The sequence below is a fragment of the Leucopleurus acutus genome (assembly GCF_964270905.1).
Source record: "Leucopleurus acutus genome assembly, chromosome: 20".
Lineage (NCBI taxonomy): Eukaryota > Metazoa > Chordata > Mammalia > Artiodactyla > Delphinidae > Leucopleurus > Leucopleurus acutus.
The window spans coordinates 26711170-26732912 of NC_139162.1; the positions used below are offsets into that span (position 1 = coordinate 26711170).

A 21743-nucleotide genomic window follows, 5' to 3' on the forward strand; every position below is an offset into this window, starting at 1 on the left:
GGATTCAAACCCACGTTTGTTATGTAATTCTAGAATCCATTTAACCATTCTATAGAAAAGACTTAATCCACCTGCCTTTTGTAAAGCTAACCATTTTTGCATGTAGTGTAATAATCAGGGAAAAAGTGTTAGGAAAAAAGACAAATGGAGAAGTGGTCGTGAATTTGTATGTTTCTGTGCATTGACTAACTTTTTCTTCCCTTCTCCAGGGTTCTTTTGGAACGGTTGATTGTAAATAGGCCACATCCTTGGGGTCTTCTTATTACCTTCATTGAGCTGATTAAAAATCCAGCGTTCAAGTTCTGGAACCACGAGTTTGTACACTGTGCCCCAGAAATTGAAAAGTGAGTTAAAGTAATTTTTAAATTGTTACATTCTTAAGACAGAAGAATGAGAATCATTTGATGGCTCCAGCTTGGGTGGGTGATTAAGAAGGTCATAGTAACCAAAATTAATAAGACACAAGGTTTTAGTCAGGCCTGAAGTTTTCTCACAAACTTGTTAACTGTCTCCATTCTTCAGGTTATTCCAGTCTGTCGCACAGTGCTGCATGGGACAAAAGCAGGCTCAGCAAGTAATGGAAGGGACAGGTGCCAGTTAGATGGAACCACATCTCTGTTGTAAATTTGTCAGCCTGGAGGTCCCACTGTACCAAGTTCATAAACTGGCTGAAGATCCTTTCAGCTTTTCCTGACTTTTCCGGCCCTTTGGTCTCGGGTTATCTGCCCCAATTACTGTTTGGGTCAGCTTCCTGTCTACTTGGACACGTTCCAAATTTAAATGCATTTTTTGGACTCCTGGCCAACATTTAGAAGATGCTGTGAATATCATTTTGAACTTGTGTAAATATATGAAAGAGAAAACCTTTGTCTGGAACTTCTTGGGTTTGTGCAAAATGTGTCCAAGGCAAGTAGATAAACTGGTGGTACCTACTTCCCAGCTTATAAATTGAAGAGGCTGCTGATGCCGTGCACTTGTTGGGGCGGGGGTTGGTCATAGCTCCATGTCATCTGACATTCCTGGTGTCCCAAAGAATAGCAGGAAAGCCAGTTTAAATACTATGTGACTTATTTTTTTAAAATACGGATGGGGACCTTGAAAATCACAAAGTTGTTAAAAAATGTGGATGCGTAGAATTTGGTATGCCAGGCCACATGGGAAGAGTTCACAATTGAGATCCCGTGGATTTTTATTTTGCCTCTTCCCCAAAGCTAAAGCTGGCCGCTGGGAGAGCACCATTTTCTCTTTTCTGCTGGAGAACACATCCCCTTGGGCCCTGTGAGACACTTCTTTTTATAAAGGGAAGCCAAACCAGGCCTAAAGTTCCCCCATCTCTCTCCTGGTAACTTGTAAACTGTGCGGAAAGGAACCAAATATTATGAATTGCCCTTCCCCATTATCCCAATGAATGGCCATACAGACTAAGCTGAACAACAAAGTCAAAAGGACCAATACAGCCCCTTTTGTAAGGATTTTGAATGTTTTGTAAATGTATTGGTCCATGTGTTGTATTTTGTAGCCTTCCTAGTTCCTGGGCTTTAGCTTCCCTACTTCTTGTATGTGTATGCATACTGTAGTCGAACATTAAAGTCATGACACACACACGAGTCCACTGTGCCTTTCTCAGTAGCGGCCAGTGCTGGTGGTGAGGAGGAAAGTGGACCACGCAGCCTTCCCATTGGGGCCACTGGGGAACACCAACTTTTGCTGAATGGTAGGTTTTCCCACTACCAATCTGGCATCTTTAAACAAGGAAGTGATTTTTGTGTAGTGTTGTTTGCCTTTTCCTTTCCAACAGTGAAAAATTATTGGAGCAGGTTTCTATGATTAAACAGTTTCAAAATGCCCATTTAAAAACGTCCTTTACCCTCATGGTGTTTCAATAGTAACATCTTTATTGGAGTATAATTGCTTTACAACGTTAGATATAATTTCTAAAAAAAAGGAGTAGGTATGTATTTAAAACTTACCTAACATATACCTTACCTTTCATGACTGTCAAGTTTTATGGCCAGAGAGGACAAAAAGGTTCAAGATTAAATAGAAATCTTACATGGGGACTTGAATGTCATTGGTGTCTTAAGGGTGAGTTGTGCCATCTAGGCTGCTTAAGGAATTTAAACAATTGCTCAGAGTCCCAGTGACACAGCTTATTAAATCTTCCAACAGGAAACAGTTGTTAACTAAGGGAAAGTGACTTGTTCAAAATAGACCTGGATTTGAACCAGGTCTACTTTCAAAGTCCATGTTATTAAATGCCAGACTACAACAAAATGTTATCACTATCACATTTCTGCTAACTTTGGATCAAGCTGAGAACCAAACAGCTACAAAATTTATTAGTGTTCATAACAATAAGCAGCAGTTCCCACATCTACTGTTCCCAAATCCTTCAGCATGTCACTCTTACCTTGGAATTCATCCTAGACAACAGTTTTGCTACTTTTCCTTTTGGTATTTAGTATGAAATGCAAAACAAAAGGTCCAAATTATCCTCCTTTTCAAGCATCAATGTGTACCAGCTTAGCAGAAAGTTCTTCTCCTGGACATTCCTTCAGGAAAAAGGGAACCTGCTAGTTAGTCAGTTCCAACAATTGGTGTAAGATCATCTTCTGACCATAACGAACCTGTAAGGCTTGCTGTTCCCTCCAGCTGAGTGTGGCGTAGACCTCCCTACTACTGAGTAAATCTTGCTCAGTTTTTAAGTCTGTGGCATAGGTTTGCAGGGTCAATAAAACACTGTCCCGAAGAAGCTGTCTCCATGATGCTTTGAGTTTGGGGATATTTGTGATTGTCAGGCTGTCCTCTTCCCTTTTATCATCTCCCCATCCATCCTGGTCTTTAAATTCTCTGAACTCCTCAGCAGGCATGCACAGTACCTAGAAGCAACCATGGGGCCCTTTACTTGGGTATTTCCGAAATTGATTTAGAGAAGCCAACCTGCCGTGACAGCATTTAAGTGTCCTCTCCATCCATGCCACCTTTCCTCGCACCTAGATCTAAAATACTTATTTTGAGCATTTACCTTGAGTGTCATGGCCAGTTCCTCTTCTGTCAGCACTTCTTCCCGCCCAATCACAAAGGCTCCCTCTTCCCCTACCATCTCCAGTTTGCATAAGAAATCCCAGCGTTCATACAGTAGGAGCCTTTCAGCTTCAACTTTTGTTCCTGTAGACAGAAAGTACTGGTGTGAACGTCAGTATACCCAAGAGCTCATTTCTCCTTAGTCTACAAAAAGGGAGCAACTACTATTGGCAGAGCACCTGGGGCAGGGATGGAGACATACACCAGTGTCCAAGGTTTAATCACTCACCCTGTAACGCTGCTTCACGAACCGTCACCATCTGAATGTCAGCCGTGTCATCCGTGTTGTCAGGATACGGTTCAGTAAAGCCATACATGTGAATCAACTGCCAGTTAGCCATTTGCCCATAAGTGTTGAAAATCTCATGGCCTTTAGGAATGGGCTGAGTGGCCACCATCCGAAGACAATTCTGGGGTGGAAGGGAGAAGCTGGGGCCAGGCCCTTCCCAGGCCAGCCTCATGAAGATTACTTCCCTCCTAGGAGGGTACAGTTCCCTCCAGCAGGTATAGTTCAGTGATGGTGGGACTGACACTATACCTACCAACATTCTACCTTTAGTTCTTGTTAAGATCCTGTACTGTAGAATAAAAGTGGTGAAACTTAAAGGTCAAAGGTCATCCCCATGGTTTAGTAGGTAATCTTTGCTCAGTCATCTCACAAACACTTAAAAAGTTGCTAGCTGGCTTCCCTGGTGGCACAGTGGTTGAGAGTCTGCCTGCCAATGCACGGGACACGGGTTCCGTGCCCTGGTCCGGGAGGATCCCGCGTGCCGCGGAGCGGCTGGGCTCGTGAGCCATGGCCGCTGAGCCTGCGCGTCCGGAGCCTGTGCTCCGCGGCGGGAGAGGCCACAGCAGTGAGAGGCCCGCGTACCGCAAAAAAGAAAAAAAAGTTGCTAGCTTTGGAGACTTCTCTGGTGGTCCAGTGGTTAAGAATCCGCCTTCCAATGCAGGGGACGCAGGTTCAATCCCTGGTGAGGGAACTAAGATCCCACATGCCACGGGGCAACAAAGCCCGCACACCACAACTAGAGAGAAGCCTGTGCATAGCAACAAAGAGCGCGCGTGACACAACTAAGACCCGACACAGCCCCCCCAAAAAGTTGCTAGCTTTACAAAAATGAAGAATTAGGCACTTCCCTTGCAGTCCAGTGGTTAAGACTGCTGGGGCCCAGGTTCAATCCCTGGGCAGGGGGAACTAGGCTCTGTGCAGTGTGGCAAAAAATCAAAAACAAAACCCAAAAACCCAAGATCAAAGTAGGAACAGCAAATGGACACAAGCTTTTAAAAGTAATAGCCAGGGACTCCCCTGGTGGCACAGTGGTTAAGAATCTGCCTGCCAATGCAGGGGACGCGGGTTCGATCCCTGGTCCAGGAAGATCCTACATGCCACGGAGCAACTAAGCCCGTGCACCACAACTACTGAGCCCGTGTGCCTAGAGCCCTGTCTTCCGCAATGAGACGCCCACACACCACAAGGAACAGTAGCCTCCTGCATGCTGCAACTAGAGAAAGCCTGCATGCAGCAACAGACTCAACACAGCCAAAAATAAATTTATTTTAAACAGCCACTTCCTAATTTTTAATCCCATAAACTTAGATCTTTTTTTGCAACTTTCCACTTAGCAAATAGAATTGATACAAACACAGCCTTGGTATCATCTTAAACCGGTCTTACGAACATCCCCTCTTGTGAAAAGTATTGACACTATGGCTGTTCCAGATTGCTGTCCACAGGGCCCGGAAACAATCTTGGCTCACTAGCACTGCACAGAACAACCAACCTATAGAACCAAATCAGTGAGGGTGCAAGGTTTATCAGAGGATTAACCCCAGCTTTCTTGTAAGGTTTTGAGATGTTTTCAGTTCAGGCGATTTCAGTGGAATACGCAAAGTACACAGAGGAGGAGATAATTCCACCTACACATTTTTAGTATGAGGAGAATGGAGTGTTTAGCTCAACTGCCAGGCCAGCATAAATAACACACCGGTTTGAATCACATGCCCAATCAAGCACATAAGAACAAGAACTGGGACAGATCCACTCACTGGAGAGTATTCTAGATTGGCATTGTGATTGGCTAAGTGGTTTAGTACGTCTGCAGCAGGCACCATCAAAGGGGAGTTTGGCTCCTTTTCATCATCCTCTTCCTCCAGTGGTTCCTGAAAGCTGCCACAGAGAGAACTTTGCTAAAGCCCAGTGCAGGGTGAGAGACGAGTGGAGTTCACTGTTCTTTCCCTTCTAGTCCCTCAATAGAGTTCTAAAAAAAAGGGTCCTTTTTAAGGCTCCGCTCACTGACCTGTAGGCCATCACAAGAGCCACGAGCTGGCGGTAGAGCTCCAGAGAGCGAACCCTGGGGCTGAAAAGATCGGGGTGGGCTTCCATGAAGGGCAGCACGATGGAATAATACTCGCTGCGGATGTTGGCCAAATCCTTCTCCACAGCCTCGGGTACGCCGGTGCCCTGCAGCAATCGCCGGCGCTCCTCCTCTGGCCTGCAGTGACACCCCCACCCAGGTTCTTCACACCACCTACCGAGACTAGCGCTTGGAACCCGTGTCCCAAGGGCAGGGCGGTTCGAGCCAGGCTACCTACGGTGCTGCCCCTCCTACGGCTCTCACCAGAACATGGGGTGCTCCAAGCGGCCCAGCTCGGGCCACAGCGCAAAGTAGGGGCTCCAGGGCGAGGCCGGGGCCTGCAGCTCGTGCAGCAGCGCCAGCAGCAGCGGCACCCATCCCGACTGGCTCTGCAGCGCGCCTCGCTCTGAGGGAGACGAAGAGGTTAGGGCCCCGGCCGGCCCCGCAGGCCCGCCTCGGCGTCCCACCCCCGCCGGCGTAACCACCTCGCTCCAGCAGGCCGCTGATTGAGCAGGTGTACTGCGACAGGAGTGCGGCCCGCGGCACCGCGAACAGCAGCTCCCCGGGCTGCACGCTCTCCCGGGCCACCATGCCGTAGCCGGCCACCGTGCCCTGCCGGCTCACCGCCACCTGAGCAGGGAGAGCGGCCGGTCAGAGCTAGACCGCGCCCACTTCCCCGCCGCGCCCGCCTCCACCCCGCCCCCCACTCACCTTGGGACTCAGCTCCAGTCCTACCCGCCGGCACCAGCTCAGGAAGCTGGCCACCGGGGCCGGATCCTCGCTGCCCGCAAGCCCTGCCACCTGAGATAAGCAAGCGCAGTGGCGTTGCCCCGCCCGGAAGAGCTCGCTGGGGGCGGAGAAGACGGCGGCGCGCGCGCGGAGGAAGGGCCGGGGTTGGGGGAGGGGATGTGGAGTGCGGCAAATGACCCGCGGCAGGCCGCGCAGCCGCGTGCGGGACGGCGCTGCGGACGGGGAAGCGGCGAGGCGCGGCAGAGAGGGGTGCTCCTGCGTCTGCCGCCACAACTCACCCGCCGGCGCTTCGCCTGGGTCGCCATGGTCCAAGGACGCGCAGCCCCGCGACTCCGCAGCCCGGCGCAGGCGCTTCCGGCGTCCGAGGGCAGGACTCTCAGGGGCGGGGCCTATGTTCCCGCCCCGGAACCACGTGATGTTCGTTTCGACTTCCACGCGGAAGAAGAGTGAGGGTTTGCACCTGGTCGTACAACCCCTGCTGAAAACATCCTTGAGGCCGGGTGTCCCCACTTGGGTTAAGAAAACGTGCCGCCGGGTGCAGGAAGATGTGTCCCCTTGCCGCCTTGAGCCTGGTCTGAGCCAGGCACAACCCTTCCCAGTCTTGGTCTGTGACAGCTGAAACCCCTGGGGGTAGAAGTCCGGTTGAAGTGCAAAATCCCATTTCTGGATGAGAAGGGAAGGCCTCGCTGGAGGCCGGCTGGGTGCGCAATTAGAGCAGTTTGTGCAGGTGTTTCGGAGTTGTGTGGTCGGGGCTCCCAGAACTATTGATAGAATACACCCGCTCAGTTTTTCATCGTCTGGTAGCACATGGAGGGGCTTATTTTTATTTACTTGCTGCTTTAGTTGCTGACACACAGCAGGAACTCAATATCTATTTATTGGATAAATGGCTGAGTAAATGAATCAGAAATGGTGGTTAAACATGGGGAAATAGCATGCCGTTAAATTTAAGAAAATGAGGCAACGAATATAAAAGTTACAGGTCTGGGTTTTGAAGTCAAATACTGTCAAGGCCACCTCCCAGCTTGGCCTCTTATTAAGGCAAATTCAGTTTCCTCAACTGTGAAACTAAGATAATTAGTATCTACCCTATGGAATTAATGTAAGGATTGGTAAGATGATGTGACAAGATATGGAAATACAGAGATAGATGGAAATGCCTGTCTTCACTCTGAACGGTCAACCCCACCTAAACCCAAGAAGCACCAGCCTCACCAGTTTAAACATAGTCTCTTCCAAAGCTTCTCATGATGGGCATGGCATCACCATACTCAAATTCTTCTTAGTTTCTTTATTAGTTTTTCAGCACAGTTAACTCTTTCTACGTTGACAAGGGTTTTTGTTTTACATTTTGTCATCTCAAAGTCTCATGACATCAGACACCAGAATACACAAAAGTAGGCTCTTCACTTTGTACAGAGAAGAAAATAACAAATTCCATTAATAGTTCACTTTGACCAAAGAAGACAACCTCCGATGGAAAGTCACACGCCGGAGTACCCAATATACATATATATATAATGTATAGATATTTATAGATCTCATCTGAAAGAACACGGGGAAAAAAATCCAAGATTCACAGCGCTATCTACAGTAAAAGGGATTAATTCTACCAGCTTTTCAAACAGTCACATTCTATATTCAAAGGAAGCACGTGAGTGAATAGAACTAACAGACACTCCACTGGGCTCTATAATGGCTTAAGATGACAGAAGGGGGTGATGTGTGCCAAGGAAATGTGGATGCAGGTGTCCCCTCAGCCCCACACACACCCACTCACCCTCCACAGCCCTGCATTTTTCATTGCTCTCCCCTCTTCTCTTTTTTACTCATTTGAGGGCTTGTGGCAACTGATTTAGGCTCAGAGACAAATGGCTTCTGGTTCCTAGGTCAGGAGATTCTACCCAGTAAGGTAGATGAACAGGAAGTATATGGCACAGCCCTGGGCTTCAGCTGGCTGGAAGGGGCTGGGGTGTGTGGGGAGCCTTTCTCCTCTGCCTGGCCCTTGTTCATTTCAGGAAACGTTACCTCCCACCCCAGGACCCAGCAAGCCCCAGCCTGAGCCTACTCCAAATGGCTAGGATGGTGATTTGGGACTGCCAAGTCCTGCTATCTTGGGCCAGTTTTCTCCAAATGAACTCTCTCAGTGATGCCTACGTGAAACATTGGCATAGCTTGACTAGAACTCTCCCTAGAAATGTTTCCAGTGGCCTTGGCCATGCTGCTGCTGATTAAGTTGTCCTCCATGGAACCTAGGGGTGAAAAGGGGGTCTCTGGGGGAACTCTATAGGAACTCTGAGCCACCACTGCCTGCTGGCTTCCAAAGGCAGTCACCACGAAGTTCCCAGAGGCGTACCCAACACTCAAAGACTATCCCAGCCTTTAACCTCAGCCCTAGTCAGCTCCCTAGAGGCAGAGGACCAGGTGACTTTCTGCCTCAGGGCCTTGGCTCAGAAACGGGACAGGGCCAGGAGGCGGCAGACTGTGGGCTGGGACAGTCTGTGGGGTTCCTGCCCTCAAGGTTCTCTGTGTTCTGTCTTCCTTGGGCGGAGAAACCCCTTTCAGCCCCTACCTGCCTGGCCCTACAGCACCAGGCCCACCCACAGAGCACCAGGAAAACTGCTGTTTGGTTGAAGCGCCCCCTTGTGGCTACTGTTCAGATGATTGTCACGGGTGCTAAAATCAGAAACAGATGTGCTTGATGGTGGGGCCGGGGGGTGGGAAAGGGGCCAGCAGAGCTCCAGGGCTCCTGCCTCTGAATGCTCCCTGCTGCTGTCTCCTGGTTCTCATGCCAGTGCCTGAGCTGGACCCTGTTCCTGCTGTCCCAGCACCTACCGTCTCAAAACCCCATCCCACCTTCAAACCTGCCTGCTTGAGGGGGTCAACCCATGCTTTCTTTAATCCAGCATATTATCCTGGATCCTGGCCAGAGAAGGACTCAAAGTCTTCCCTTAGCTAATCTCCTTCCCTGGAGCCCTGCCCTGACTGTGCCTGGGCCTTGGAAAACTGGAAGAGAGGGTCTAAGTCAGCCAAGTTAATGAGGTGAGGGGGGAGGGGAGTAGGGGAGGAGTGAGCCCCTCAAACCATCTGGAGACTGTTCCACTGCAGCATCTAGGACGGATCCCCTCATCTTTTTAAACAAAAGAAAAGTAACCCCATTTCCTCCCCTTCGCCCTCGCAAAAATAAACTAAAGGGGAAATGAGCTGCACAAGGATGGCAGTGGGACGTCGACGCAGGTTGGGGGGCAGGTGAGCATCTTCGTGGGACCAAGGGCTTCAACAGGACACCTCCATGGTGTGGTTGACCTGGCCCAGCCCCTCACTGCTCTCTGAGTGGGTGCAGGCCTGCGGGCGGCTGCCGTCCACCGAGCTGGCGCTGGTGAGGGACGAGGTTCGAGAGCGGGCGAGACGGGTCATGCTGGCCGAGGGCACTGCAGACAGAGAGGGCACCGGGGGTGAGGACCAGCAGGCGGGGCCGGGCGCAGGCAGGTGGGAGAAGGATTTACGCAAGCAAAGCGGCCAGCGAGACCGGTTCTTCCGACGAAGGCATGGAGGCTCATCCCAAGCCAGGGCTCTACACTTGCTCTGTCAAGCCCCAGGCATGCAACGCCAGCGACAGGGAGTGAGCCAAAGGGGCGGGGGGCCACGGAGGCCGGCAGGACCCTCCTCACAAGAGCTGGCCAGAGCTGTGGCCAAAATGGGGTGTCCGTAAGCTGGAGCAAGGATGGGACATTATTTCCAACTCTGCCTCCCTCAAGAGGATGATGGGGCAGGGGGAATGAGACCAGTTCTGTAAAGAAGGGCAAGGTGTGATGGCCCCAGACTGCCCTAAATCCTGTTTCTGCCCTTATTCAGAGTTTTACAAGCGAGACTTGCAGGAAGCAAATTCTACCTTCCTGACCTCAACTAGCCACCTGTCCAGCTCAGGCATGGCTTGCCCCTGACCCCAGGGCCGACACCTCTGAGAAGTTCTGGTTCCAACTGCCAGAGTGCTGGAAGCCACGGGGCCCATGGCAACCTAGAAGCAAGGCTGATCTAAAACCCAGCCAATCTGGAGCCCTAAATGGGACAGAGCCCACGGAAGAGCAGGACACAAGAAGTTCCCATGGCAAGATGCGGCCTGGCTGCAGCACTGCACAGAGGAAGGAGCTGGGGCTCCTGGGGTGGCGGGGGCGGGGAGCTGGGGGGCGGTCCATGCATTAGGGGAGGGGGTGCGGGGCTACCTGCTCCTCCACTCAGCCTTCGGTCCTTCAAGTATGCAACTAAGAGAGAAGACAGAGCCAGAGGGGCAGGGTTGGGGAGACAGAACACGGGTGAAGAGGAGGTCCGGCGAGATGAGGGCGGCGAGATGGGTCAGAGAGGAGAGGAAGGCACAGAGCAGGCTGGGGGCAGGGCCAGAGCCTCAGGAAGCCCCCTCCTGCCCACCCACCGAAGCAGCGGCCACAGAAGGAACCACAGCACTGACTGATGTCAGTCTGGCCCTAGGAGTCGGGAGAGCAGGGTGGGGTGCTCGTCTCACCCCCCGATTCTCCAGCCTGGGCTGCAGCACTGGGGGCTCACGCCCACAAAGCCTTTAAGGCCTATAACCTAGTGCCAGCACCCTCTCCATTCTGCTGGGGCTCACTCTCCCCGTGGACAGAACGCGGGAGGCCCGTATGACCTCCCAAATCCTTCCCAGCTCTTGGGCTGCCTGGTGGTATTTGTCCTGGGGCCCTGAGAATGGGTCCCAGCCCCGTGACAAGTACCGCTCACCCACCCGTCCCAGCAGCGTCCGCCAGGCACTTCCTGGGCTCAGCGCCCAGCCTCAGAGCCCCTGCTGGGTCTCACTGTGGGTCTTGGCCTCTTGCTGCCCTACTTCTCCACAGACAAGCTGGCAGGGGGCCCCGGTCCCCTGGGGGTGGGGGGTGGAGGTCTGTTCCTGGCTGGCCCCCCAGCCTTCCCCCACAGGCCTGTGCTCCCCAGAAGGCCCAAGCTCCAGAGGCTGAGGTCTGGGGCGAAGAAAAATTCGGGCAGAGGAAGTTTGCTTCCAGGAGGAGAGCCAGGCGCAAGGGGGAGACGGAAGGAACTGAGGAGATGCACGTGTGTCAACAAGGGGGCATGTGCGCTGGTGGCGCTCATGAGCAGTGTCTCACCCCCGCACGAGGGGAAGTCGGGGGCGGGCAGGGAGCCAGTTCCACCCCTCTTTCCTCGGGGTCTTCAGATATGCCACCCCCAGTTTGGCTGCCTTCAGCTCTCCTAACACCCAGATGGCCTCACATGCCTTCCCCAGTCCCCAGACTCCAAGTCCACTCCTCTGATGCCCCTGGTACCATCCGGCATCTTCTCAGCCCTTCTCAGGTGCTGTAGGCCCAGCAGGCACTGGGTGGGGTGGGTGACTCACCCCTAGGCAGGCTTCCCCGGCAGGACTCAGCCCCGGGCCCTCCTCCCCAGAGCTGGGAGAAGAGTCCCCCACCCCAAAAGGCCCAGCCCTGTCAGGAGAACAGTGCCCCAAAGCCTCCCCATAGGGCAGGGCCTGGCCTGGGACAATCAAATTACAACCTAGGTGGAGATGCCCTAGAGGCCCCCAGGCACAGCGTCAGCCCCAACTTGCTGCCTGCCCCCCAGTCTCTAGGGCAGGGTGGGGTGGAGGTATACTTACTGTAGCCCATGCCTTGCAGGAAGTACTTGAAGGCTTCAGTCAGCTTCCCGGGCTGCAGGGCGAGGGACAGGTACGTGCTTTGTTTGCCTGCCTGGGATTCAGGGGGAGGGGAGGCTTCCCCAACCCCTGGCCAGGTAAGGGACAGAGAGAGGGCCAAGAGTCTCACCTGTGTGACCTGGGGGAGCCCCCCTGAATCTGCCATCTGCAGGGGAGAGAAGGGGGTGAGCTGAGCAGGGGCCCCTCACACCACACCCTGCCTGTCCCTGGCACACCCGGACAGGCTCCCCTGACCAGACACACCGTCCTGCTCTGCTCCCGCCTTGGCTGGGCCCCCAGGGAGGCCCCTCCCTGTGGCTGGGCGCAGGGTGGGGAGGAGGGCCTCACCTTCAGGAAGGTCGTGGTGGTTGGATCCAGTTTGGAGTTGCACTCAACCTGGGGACGAGGAACAGGCTTCAACAGAGTGAGGCGCCCGAGGGCTATCAGGCGTCCCTCTGCCCCAGGTGCTAAGGGAGGGTCTATCCCCAGAGTTGCGAGGCTCTACAGGTGAGGGAGGGAGTGCAGGGGGCAGACACAGGCACCTTGGCAAGGCCAAGGCCCTGGGGATCAGGAAGCAGCCCCCCGAGGGCCTGAGACCCTCTACTGCACTCACAACTGCTGCTGGGCTGGGGGCAGGGGCTGGGCAGCGGCCTCACAGCGAGCCAGGGCCACCTTGGCGGGGGAGGCTGGGAAAGCGCAAGGCACCCCAGAAGTCGGGCGTCAGAGGTGAAGGAGGGCCGAGGGTCAGCAGGAGACTCTGAAGCCCTGACCCTGCCTGGGTCGAGATGGCAGGCGCAGCCCACAGCCCTGCTCCCCGAAGCCCTGAGGCACACGGAGGGTGTCGTAGTTTGGGTGCACACTGGGGTCTTCTCTGGGCACTCCTGGACCCCTGACCCTCTGGGGGGACATGAACACCCCGGGCTGCCTGCCCTCAGAGTTCCAACAGGAGAGGTGACACATGATCCCCAAACATAATGGATGCATGTGATGGTCAAAGAGGGACCATTGCTGTGCTCATGAATTGCTTATTTCATAACAAGTGAATCCAATTTTAGAGAAAAGAGAGATCTTAGTCTCTGGGCCTAAAATGGGTGGAGAGTGTGGAGAGGCTGCCGTGCTGCAGGGAGGGGTAGGGTGGGGCAATCAGGTGGCCCGGTCCTGGCCCCAGGCCCCTCCGGTCTCCAGGCCTCCCTCATCTGAAGGATGGGGGCTGTCTCAGGCACTGGTACCTGGCAAGATGGTGGGGAAGTGGGATGAGAAGCCCACCATCCGGCGTCCCCCCGAGGCTTCCCGGGGCAGGGTCAGGAATTGGCCCTATTGGCCAGGAGCCAGTGACCCCTTTGCCCCTGCCACCCACTGGCACCAGGGCACAATCCCTCACTCACCACCCCCTCCTCGGCAGGTGCGTTATCCCCGACCACCAGCATCACAGGGCAGCTGCAGACACAGAGGAGAAGGGCTGTCTGGCCTGGGCACCGGAGAGGGGGTTACATAGGCCTGGCAGGCTGGAGGGGGCAGGGCACTTACCGGAGCGTCTTGGCGTTGGGCACTGTTCCAGGCCGGTTAATGTCCAGGTCTCTGCGGCTGCAGGGAGAGGCGGAGGTGAGCATCCCAGGACTGGATCCCGGGGCGGGGCTTTGGGGAATGTCCCCAAGCCTGACACTGCCGTATTTCAACCCCGTCCCTCCACATGGCAATTATGGCCCAACAGCCCTGGAGGTGCTGGGCTGGCCCCAGATTGGGGGCTTACGCTCTAGCGTCTCAACGGTGAGACAAAGCCTCACACGTGCCATTGGTAAAATGGGGAGACAGAGAGCTGTTCTGCACAAGTAGGGACCTGAGGGCTCCCCTCACGTGACTTCTTCCGGGACCCCCAAGCCATGCCAGGTGGGCCCTCACATTTGGCTCTCATCACGGGCTGTGCACCACCACCTGCGCTGGGAGTCCCGTGCCTTAGAGGCAGGCAGGCCAGGGCTTCCCTCCTTCTCCAGTGTTTCTCCAGCACCATGCACACAGCAGGCGTTCAATAAATATTTGTAGGAGAAAGAGAAGGAGGGGCAGGCCAGCGGGGGGGGGGGGGGGGGGGGGGCGGCGGCGGCCACTCCCCTGCAGGGCAACCCCTAAGGGGCTCCAAGGAGCACTTAATCCAACCTCCTCTCAACTTAGGGAGGCCAGCACTGAGGCTCAGGGCAGTGGGGGCAGCGGGTGGCGCCCACAGCCCCCACTGCTCCCACTGGCAACGCGCAAGGGAGGGGGAGGAGCGGAAGAGCTCTGCTCCCCCTCTGCCCCTCGCGGGGTGTGACCCTGGGCAAGAGGTCACCCCTCTCGGAGGCTCATCGGTCCACTCATCTACGAACTGGGAGAGTGTGTTGCCAGCCGTGGGCAGCTGTACCGGGGAGGGGGGCGTCCCCCAACTGCGTGAGCGCTCCCGTCCTGGTGCCGCCAGCTGGGACCCGAGCCGCCCACACCTGTTGTACATGTTCCAGAAGAGCTGCAGGTTGGCCTGGTTCACCACATTCCCGATCTGCTGCCGGTAGCTCTGCACCAACTCTGTGTTGCTCACCAGCTCCTCCTGGGCCCCGGGGACGGGGGATGAGCGCACGGGCGGCAGGGCAGTGTGGAGCCACAGACCGGGACCGGCTCAGAGGGGGCATCTCTGGCCGGAGCGGCCCCTGCCCCAGCCCCAGAGGTGTGGAGGGAGGGGGGGAGGGGGAAGGGTGTGGGGGGGGAGGGGGGAGGGTGTGTGGCGGGAGCCCACGGCCTGGGGAGGGGAGGGGACGGGAGGGGAGGGGACGGGAGGGGAGGGGACCCCGCCCCATCTGTCTCCCCAGTCCGTCACGGGTGCTGCAGTCTCGCGGCTGATCCCGGGGTAGGGGTGAGGCATGTCTGATGCCCCATCACCCCGCCACCCTCTTCCTCCTGCCCGGCCGGGGTGGGGGGCAGAACCAGGCCCTCGGGAGAGTCCCAACCCGCCGCTCCGGCTCCCGCGTGAGGACGGCTCCGCCCCCTTACCTGCCTGAAGAGGTGGGAGAGCACCGTGTCGGGTAAAGTGCTGGTCAGGCTGGAGAGCTGCGGGCCGAGGCGGAGCCAGCGTGAGGGACGGGACGCGACGCCACGCCCCGCCCCGCCCCGCCCCGCCCCACCCCACCCCTTCCAGGCGGACCGCGCTCACCTTGGTGGCCGCCCAGTCGATCCAGCCTTTGCCGTTGGGGTCGATGTTTATCAGCACCAGCCCCTCCACCAGGTCGGGGAAGATGAGCTGCCGGGACAGGGAGACAGGGCTTGGGGGGCGGGGCAGGGAGCCCAGTCTTCCCACCTGGAAAACGGACTGTAAAATTCTGGCTCTGCCCGTCTCACAGGCGGTTGCTAGGATCTGAAGAGAAGGCCGTGCTCTGTAAGGGCTTCAAGGTACCACTGATAACCAAGTGCCTTCAGCTGGGAACTTGCCTGAGGGCCCCTGCCCATCCTCCTCCCCAACTGGAACCTTTCAAAACCCTTTTATTTGGAATCTATCTATGCCTATTTCGCTGTTTTTCAGCCCCTTTAATATACCTTTGAAGAGGCTACTATTGCAACACTAAGGATTAAACATCTTCAATGCAATATTTTGTTTCTTTGCTTTCACAGAAAAAACCCTAGTGATATTAAGAAACTGACCTTCCCAAAGCCTGTTTTGTGTTAGACATTGTAAAAGAGATTCGAGTTTTCTGTTCGACTGTCTGCCTGTGTTAGGGGAAAATGGTGATATATATACAATACTGAGGTCATGTCAAGGTTGTCTGGGGGTGGCTGGGAATAGTTGACAGTTAACAAAGTGGTTAAGTACTGCAGTGGAAATTGGAGTTGAAAATTCTTAGTCAGTTTTTTTGTTTTATTCTTTTTTTTTTTTTTTTTGAAGAAAGAAATACTTTGAATCCTAAAAACTAAGTTTTTGCTTTTAGAGATGGAAAGCTTGTGAGCTCCTACCCGACACGATGTTTCTGAAACCTGAATTTCTTTAAATCTCGCAAACTTATCATAAGTGTAATTTTAGATTAAAAAATGATTCATCTTTAAGTATTACCCTAATTAGTGAATGAGTGATTAGGATAATCCTTATTTAGTGGCTGGAGTAATTAGTTGTATAGTTTGTTGCTAAGAGAAAGTTTGCTTTTGGATAATGGTTGAAGCAACTTATGGCTCATAGTGTTTTAAGGAATTGTATAGAAAAAGTAACCTTGTTTTTTTTTTAAAGTTAATTTCCTTGGAGGAAAAAAAGAAAAAAGGACTTTTCCTAAGTGAAGAGGAAGTAGGGGGAGGAGGAAAGGAAGACAGGAAGGAAAGTTCCTGTGAGGTTGCCCCTGGGAGAGACCAGTCCTGGGATTAGTTACAGGGGCGGGTGGAGAGACTCACTGCAAACTTGGCCAGCACGTAGGCTCCAGCTCCCACGCCAATGCCAATCACGTACTTGAACCTGATAGAGAGCACGGCTGGTCACTCTAGGGGTTTCCCATGATTGCCATCCACAGCAGACCCACCCATAGCCCTCAGCGCTCAGCTGGAGCCTGCTGGCTCTGCGGAGATGGTGGGCGCCCCCTGGCCCCCAGCACAGGGCCAGGGCAGGGCGAGGACTCACCCAAAGTGCTGCACCACACTGGGGAGCATGGCGGCTAGCTGCTCCATGGAGGGGAACTGGTACCTGCAGGCAGAGCACCAGGTCAGGCCCAGTGCAGCCGGGGGTACAGGGCTGGGGAAAGCTGGGGAGTGGGTCGCTCCGGGTACCTACCCCTGAGGAAACTGCGAGGCCCCCACCTGCTGACCGGGGGCATCCACGTGGCACACCACGAAGTGCTTGGTGATCTCCTGCATGTCCTCGAAGTTGAAGAAGGTATTGAAGCACAGCTTGTCTGCAAAGACAAAGCTCTCAGCTGTGGCTGAGCCGGGAGAGGCGGGCAGGGAGGCCCATGGATGCTGAAAGGGAGGTCGAGGCAGAGGTGATCAGCCTCATGGTTCAGCGGGGAAACCGAGACCCAAATGGCTAGGGGCACAGAGCCAAGTGTGAGTGGGGATCTATGGGGCTCTGTGGGGAGGGAGGGGGGCCTCTCTGTTCCGGGAGATTCGAGGCAGTGGAGGGCCAAAGGACGCTGAGGCGCACTTACGGTTGAGACCCACGTCATGGTAGGTGAGGATGGCCGGGCGGTTCCCCTTGGGGGAGCCCCGGATCACCACGTGCAGAAGGCCGTAAGGCGTCTCGATGTCGTGCTCCTGGAGGGAAGAGACAGCGCTGGACACTCCGGGCAGCCCCCAGTCCTGGCTCTTCCAGGATATGATGCTGTGGGGCAGCCTGGGGGCTGCTGGGCCTCTGGCGGGACTTTCACCCCCATAGGGTGGGGCGTCCCCTTCTCACCACCCCCAGCCACCCCCAGAGAGGACAGACCAGAGGGAGCACCCCTTCCCAAGGCTGTTCAGCACAGGGGCAACGTGAACTGGTCTGCATGTGAAAGTTCTGGTCTCCTCTGCAAACCAGCCAGTGGGACGAGCTGCCACTGCCCAGGCCCAGGCTCAGGCCCTGCTGCACTCAGGCCTGCAGGGTCCAGTGAAGCCCATTTTCCCCATCTCATTGCAGTCCCTCCAGGACAGCTCTGCCATCCCCACTGAGTCCCGCCCCCACCATGTTCCCCCTCAACTCAGAAGCCTTCAAAAGGGCCGCAGCTCCTGAAGGGGACTGGCCTCAACAGCTCACCTAGAATCCACGGCAAAGACCCCTTGCTAGCCAGCCCAGCCTCCCACCCCGACACCTGCCCCTGGTTCCACCTCCAGGCTCTTGCTCCTGCCTCTCCGTGATCCCCAAGGCCTCCCTCAGGCTAGACTCCCACCCCCTCCCCAAAGGCCTTCTGCAGCGGCCGCTCTGAGGTCCTCTCGTGTTCACGCCTTTGCTTTCGCTGCTCAGGGCCGTCAGTTCTCCAGGAAGCAGGAGCTGGATGCCGCAGGTTCAAGACCCGCTCCGGCCCCTACTGTGTAACTCTGAGCAGGGCATGCACTTCTCTGTGCCCCAGCCACCGCTGCCTAAGCCACCTCATCAGGACTCTGTGAGAACTAAACAAGCTGATATCTGCCGAGTGTTTAGCACTTGGAAAGGGGCCCAGAAAGGGGGCTGCCGTGGGTGGGCATCTCTAAGCCCTGGGGAGGCGCCCTGCTGGCTGGTCCTTCTGCAAACTATTCCCTCTTGGCCACTCATGGGGAGGCTCCAAGAGGGTCTGTCAAAGCTGAATAAACAGCCCTGCTGGCACCAGGGGGAGTCCTGGGAACTACAGGGGGGTGGCCCCAGGGAGTTGGAGGTGGGGCTACGGTCAAGGACAGTCAGATGTGACTGAGCACCTACTGTGTGCCAGGTGTTATGCAAGAGAGAAGGAGCTCGTTTCCCCATCTTTCAAGGGGAGGACACTAGGATGCTCAGATTCAGAGACAACCTAAGTTCTTGCCTCCGACAGGAAAGTGGAGACTCAGGCAGGGAACATCTTCTTGGAGACTGGCCTTCTTGGGTCTGGGCTCAGAGGACCACTGTCGAGGCCTGTCTCCAGTGGGGAGAGACAAGGCAGTGCCAACCCTGTGGCTCGAGGCTGCACCCCGGGAGCCACACTTCTGGGAGTCCTCCAGGCAGGCCCGAGCCCGCCACAGCCTCCCCACGGCCCAGGCCTGTCCTCCCTCAGGGCTATCAAAATAAGGAACAATTCCTGCTCACTGACCACTGACCAGATGCTTTTCATGTATCTTCTTATTTATCCTCACAGAGGAGGAAACTGAGGCTAGGAAAGAACTGACTTGCCCAAGGCCAAGTTCCGAGAAGGCAGAGGGGGACCTTGCCAGGGGCGAGCCTCAGGCTGCTTTTTTCTGAGGAAGACCTCAAGCTCCATGCAAGAGACTTCTGAGCAAGCAGCCTCTCTACAGGGCGCGTGTCCCTGCCGGGCCCCTGCCTCATCCCCGCCCCAGGCTCTGTTGGCGCTGGAGGGCAGGGCCTGGGGCAGGAAGAGTGCACAGTGCTAAGGAAGGTGGGATGGGGCAGGAGGGGCACACGGTGTTATGGAGGGTGGGCTGGGGGCAGGAGAGGGCGTCCACAGCACAAGAGCTGCAGTGCGCTTCCTGCGGCATAGTTCTCGGAGCGGGGTCAGCTCTAGCCAGCAGAGCGCAAGTCAGGGCCCAGGGCGTGGTCCTCCCAGATCTCCACCGCCCCGTGGGTGTGTGTGTGAGGGCAGTGTCTGCCCCTCCCAGTCCCGGTGTGGCCGCCCAGGTCCCCATGCCCCACCAGGGGCAGCGGGACTAAGTCGCAGTGCTTGCACCACTAAGGCTCAGGCCCCCGGGGATGGGCTGGGCTGGGCTGGGCCGGGACAGGCCATCGGGAGCACCAGCCCGGTTGCCCACTGACCTTGGCTCAACCCTCCACCGACCTCCCTGCACCCTCTCGACCCAGGAGTGCAGATCCAGGTAATCCTGATAGAGGCCAAAGGTCCCCAAGAGGGGCGCCCCAAAGGCCGCAGCCAGACGCGCTTTGAGTCCCCCGATCCCCAGGGCCGAGGGCTCTCATTGGCTCTTGGTGACGTCAGAGCCCGTCCCCGCCTCCAGGTGGGCGCCAGCGCGAGGCACTGCGGCAGCAAGGGAGGGGGCTGTAATGTCCTCTCTCTCTGCCTGTCCGGCTCCCCTCATCTGTGACCTTGAGCGCTGCGGGGGGGGGGGGGCGGGGGGGCCTTCCGAGTGCGTGCAGGGCTGCTTGGATTCCTCCCATCAACCGCATCAATAATTCAAGGACCGGGTCTGCAGCTGCGGGTAGGCGCTGACGTCGTTGTCTGGGTAGAGGTCGGCCCCATGGCCTCCGGACCCGGCAGGGCAGGCTACGGGGTAGAGGGGTATGTGTGCCCCTGCCTCTCCCTCCTGGAGTTAGAACAGCACCGAGCCTGGGCACCTGCTGCCCCAGGCAGAAGAAGGAGGCACCCTGGTCCCCCCGGGGCCCCTAGCCCTGCAGGTTCAACCCTCCAGCATTGCCTTCCTACGCCCAGAAAATAAGGCGCAGCGACCCCCTTCTCCCTTCAGGGACCCCAGCCTGACGGACCAGTTAACACCATAACCCAGACTTCCCTACTTCTGCCTGACTGGCACCCTGCAGTCCCCCAAACAACCAAGACAACCCGCGCAGGGTCAGGAGGTGTCTGCAGGCACAGACACGCAGGGAACAGCTTCCACAGGGCTGAGGTGGTCACAGGCGCCAGGCAGAGCCAGGTGGGCACATGCCAGGCGGAGGGCACACCGTCAGTGGGGTATACACATGCCTACACACCGATCCAGACAGGCTTACAAACAAGTCACAGCCCGTTCCAGTTTGTGCAGAGATTTCAGCCTTCCCCGCCCTCCCCTGCGGACCCTGACCAGCAGCTACCCACAACCGCTGCAGCAGACCAGCGTGCCTGGAACCTGCTGGCCTTGCCCAGTGACCCCCAAGGTGAGGCGACTGAAGGCAGAACCACCACCAGACAGAGGTAGAGGGATCCCCTCCCTCCCCGCCCGCCTCGCCACCGCCAGACTCCGCACTCACCCCATCCCAGCACTCCGGCATCTTGCTGAGGGAGGCGACGCGCCTCGACTAGGAAGGGCGAACAAAGGCCTGAGTCACCAGAGTCCAGAGAGAGGGGGCAACGCAAGTAGGAGACCAGCGGCTCTATGACGGGGCACAGCTCCCGGGCCATTTATATGTAGAGCCAGGGGGTGGCGGGGGGGGGGGGGGGGGGGGCCTGGGCTGGCCCCTCCTCCCTGCGGGGTTTCTGAGCAGCCACTCGCTCACCCGGAGCCCCTGCTCCCAGATTGGCTTTCAGGAGACAAACTTGGCTCTGATTGGCTTCCAAGGTTCTCATTCACCCCATCTCCTGCTCCTCCCACCCCCAGCAAGACATCAGTCTTGATGGTCCCCAGCCCCTGCAGCCGGCCCACCCCCAGCACAGAGGCTCACAGCAGCAGCTGCACACGGGTCCTAGGAAGACAAGAGGCCACGTGTACAGATGTGCCCTGTGACAGGCACACAGGAGCCTCTCAAAGACGAGCACACCGAAGCGGGGCAGGGTGGACCACACAGGTATGCCCTAGACAGCAGAGCCCTTGACCCATACCCTGGGAGCAGGGAGGGCCCGAGAGCGCCCCAAGCCCAGCCTCCACGTCAGAAAGGCCTAGATCCCTTAACCTTGAGGGGATACGGGGAGTGACTGCTGCCTGGGGCAACCTGGGTCATGACCCTACTCCAGGGGACTGCTCCTCCACCCCCAGGGTCTCCGCTTGGGCAGCCCCCACTTTGCCCACATGTATACCCAGCGCCTGCTCATGCTGGGGAAATGGGGGTTCTGGGGCCAGGGGGCCTGGGCAGATTGCAGGACCAGGGAGATGGTGGGCACACACCAGCTCTGCCCTCCCCCACCCCCACCCTGCAAAAGGGGCTGGACGCCACTAGAGACAGGAGGAGGGACGGGAGGCAGCTTGTCCATGTGGGCATGCCCACCTGCCGCAGACACACCCAGCCCTCTTTCCTGGGGCCACCCAGCCTGGGGCTTGGCTCTCGAGTCTCTGGGGAGCAGGATGCTCAAGCCGCCTCCCGCCTCCCGCTGTCCTGAGCAGCAGGACAGGTGCTGGAGGTCACGTGGCTCAAGATTTGGGGGTGGAGCTGGCCAGAGACATGCAGGCAGAGTAAAGAGATTAGAAGGGGCAGGGAAAGGAGAGCAGAGAAGGAGAGGAAATAGGCCAGGGAGGGGAGCAGAGGAGGGAGCCCAAGGGCTGAGAGAAGCAAGAGCAACAGAGAGAGGGAGGGGTGTGGGCCCCTGTGCCCCCATTCTGTCTCTTTGGTGAGGGAACACGCCACTCGTCCCAGC

General features: G+C 56.5%; 3 protein-coding genes across 17 annotated transcripts in view; 1 reads left to right on the plus strand and 2 right to left on the minus strand.

Annotated features, from left to right (window-relative positions):
• Positions 1-1565, plus strand: part of CNOT1 (CCR4-NOT transcription complex subunit 1) — a 100998-nt gene extending 99433 nt beyond the window's left edge. For 5 of the 6 annotated variants that reach the window (XM_082862892.1, XM_082862894.1, XM_082862897.1 and 2 more), the window contains exons 48-49: positions 210-344; positions 523-1565. In XM_082862892.1, coding sequence (XP_082719018.1) covers positions 210-344; positions 523-601 — 214 coding nt within the window. In that variant the 3' untranslated portion in view covers positions 602-1565. The remainder of the gene's footprint in view (positions 1-209; positions 345-522) is intronic. The other variant, XM_082862896.1, reaches the window with a different exon arrangement.
• A 133-nt stretch (positions 1566-1698) lies between these two features.
• Positions 1699-6527, minus strand: SETD6 (SET domain containing 6, protein lysine methyltransferase). 2 transcript variants are annotated; one of them, XM_082862901.1, is made up of 10 exons: positions 6467-6527; positions 6150-6239; positions 5924-6068; positions 5703-5844; positions 5382-5576; positions 5131-5251; positions 3314-3494; positions 3026-3168; positions 2628-2879; positions 1699-2552 (listed from the first exon to the last, which is right to left on the minus strand). In XM_082862901.1, exons 1-10 carry the CDS (start codon positions 6491-6493, stop codon positions 2502-2504), a joined length of 1347 nt encoding a protein of 448 aa, XP_082719027.1. In that variant the 5' UTR covers positions 6494-6527; the 3' UTR covers positions 1699-2501. The 2 variants fall into 2 exon arrangements, with proteins under 2 accessions (XP_082719027.1, XP_082719026.1); XM_082862900.1 differs by having other exon boundaries at positions 1699-2879.
• Positions 6528-9464: 2937 nt separating this feature from the next.
• Positions 9465-21743, minus strand: part of NDRG4 (NDRG family member 4) — a gene marked incomplete at both ends in the record, with an annotated part of 39480 nt that continues 27201 nt past the window's right edge. The window contains 15 exons of one of the 9 annotated variants that reach the window (XM_082862914.1): positions 9465-9619; positions 10412-10450; positions 11827-11878; positions 11993-12028; positions 12211-12258; positions 13248-13299; positions 13390-13446; positions 14331-14431; positions 14875-14931; positions 15035-15121; positions 16255-16315; positions 16478-16540; positions 16628-16748; positions 17001-17106; positions 20426-20446. In XM_082862914.1, the coding sequence (XP_082719040.1) occupies positions 9465-9619; positions 10412-10450; positions 11827-11878; positions 11993-12028; positions 12211-12258; positions 13248-13299; positions 13390-13446; positions 14331-14431; positions 14875-14931; positions 15035-15121; positions 16255-16315; positions 16478-16540; positions 16628-16748; positions 17001-17106; positions 20426-20446 (1056 nt within the window). Of the gene's footprint in view, positions 9620-10411; positions 10451-11826; positions 11879-11992; positions 12029-12210; positions 12259-13247; positions 13300-13389; positions 13447-14330; positions 14435-14874; positions 14932-15034; positions 15122-16254; positions 16316-16477; positions 16541-16627; positions 16749-17000; positions 17107-20425; positions 20447-21743 lie in introns of those variants that run through there. The other 8 variants (XM_082862913.1, XM_082862911.1, XM_082862916.1 and 5 more) reach the window with 8 other exon arrangements.

Bases quoted from the DNA above. Each gene is read 5' to 3' on its own strand.
- SETD6 (XM_082862900.1), bottom strand. From the start codon at position 6,493: ATGGCGACCCAGGCGAAGCGCCGGCGG. The intron at 6,069-6,149 runs GTGAGTGGGGGG...CTCCCTGCTCAG, and splicing joins GACTGGAGCTGAGTCCCAAG to GTGGCGGTGAGCCGGCAGGG. The intron at 5,252-5,381 runs GTCAGTGAGCGG...TCTCTGTGGCAG, and splicing joins GCTCTTGTGATGGCCTACAG to CTTTCAGGAACCACTGGAGG.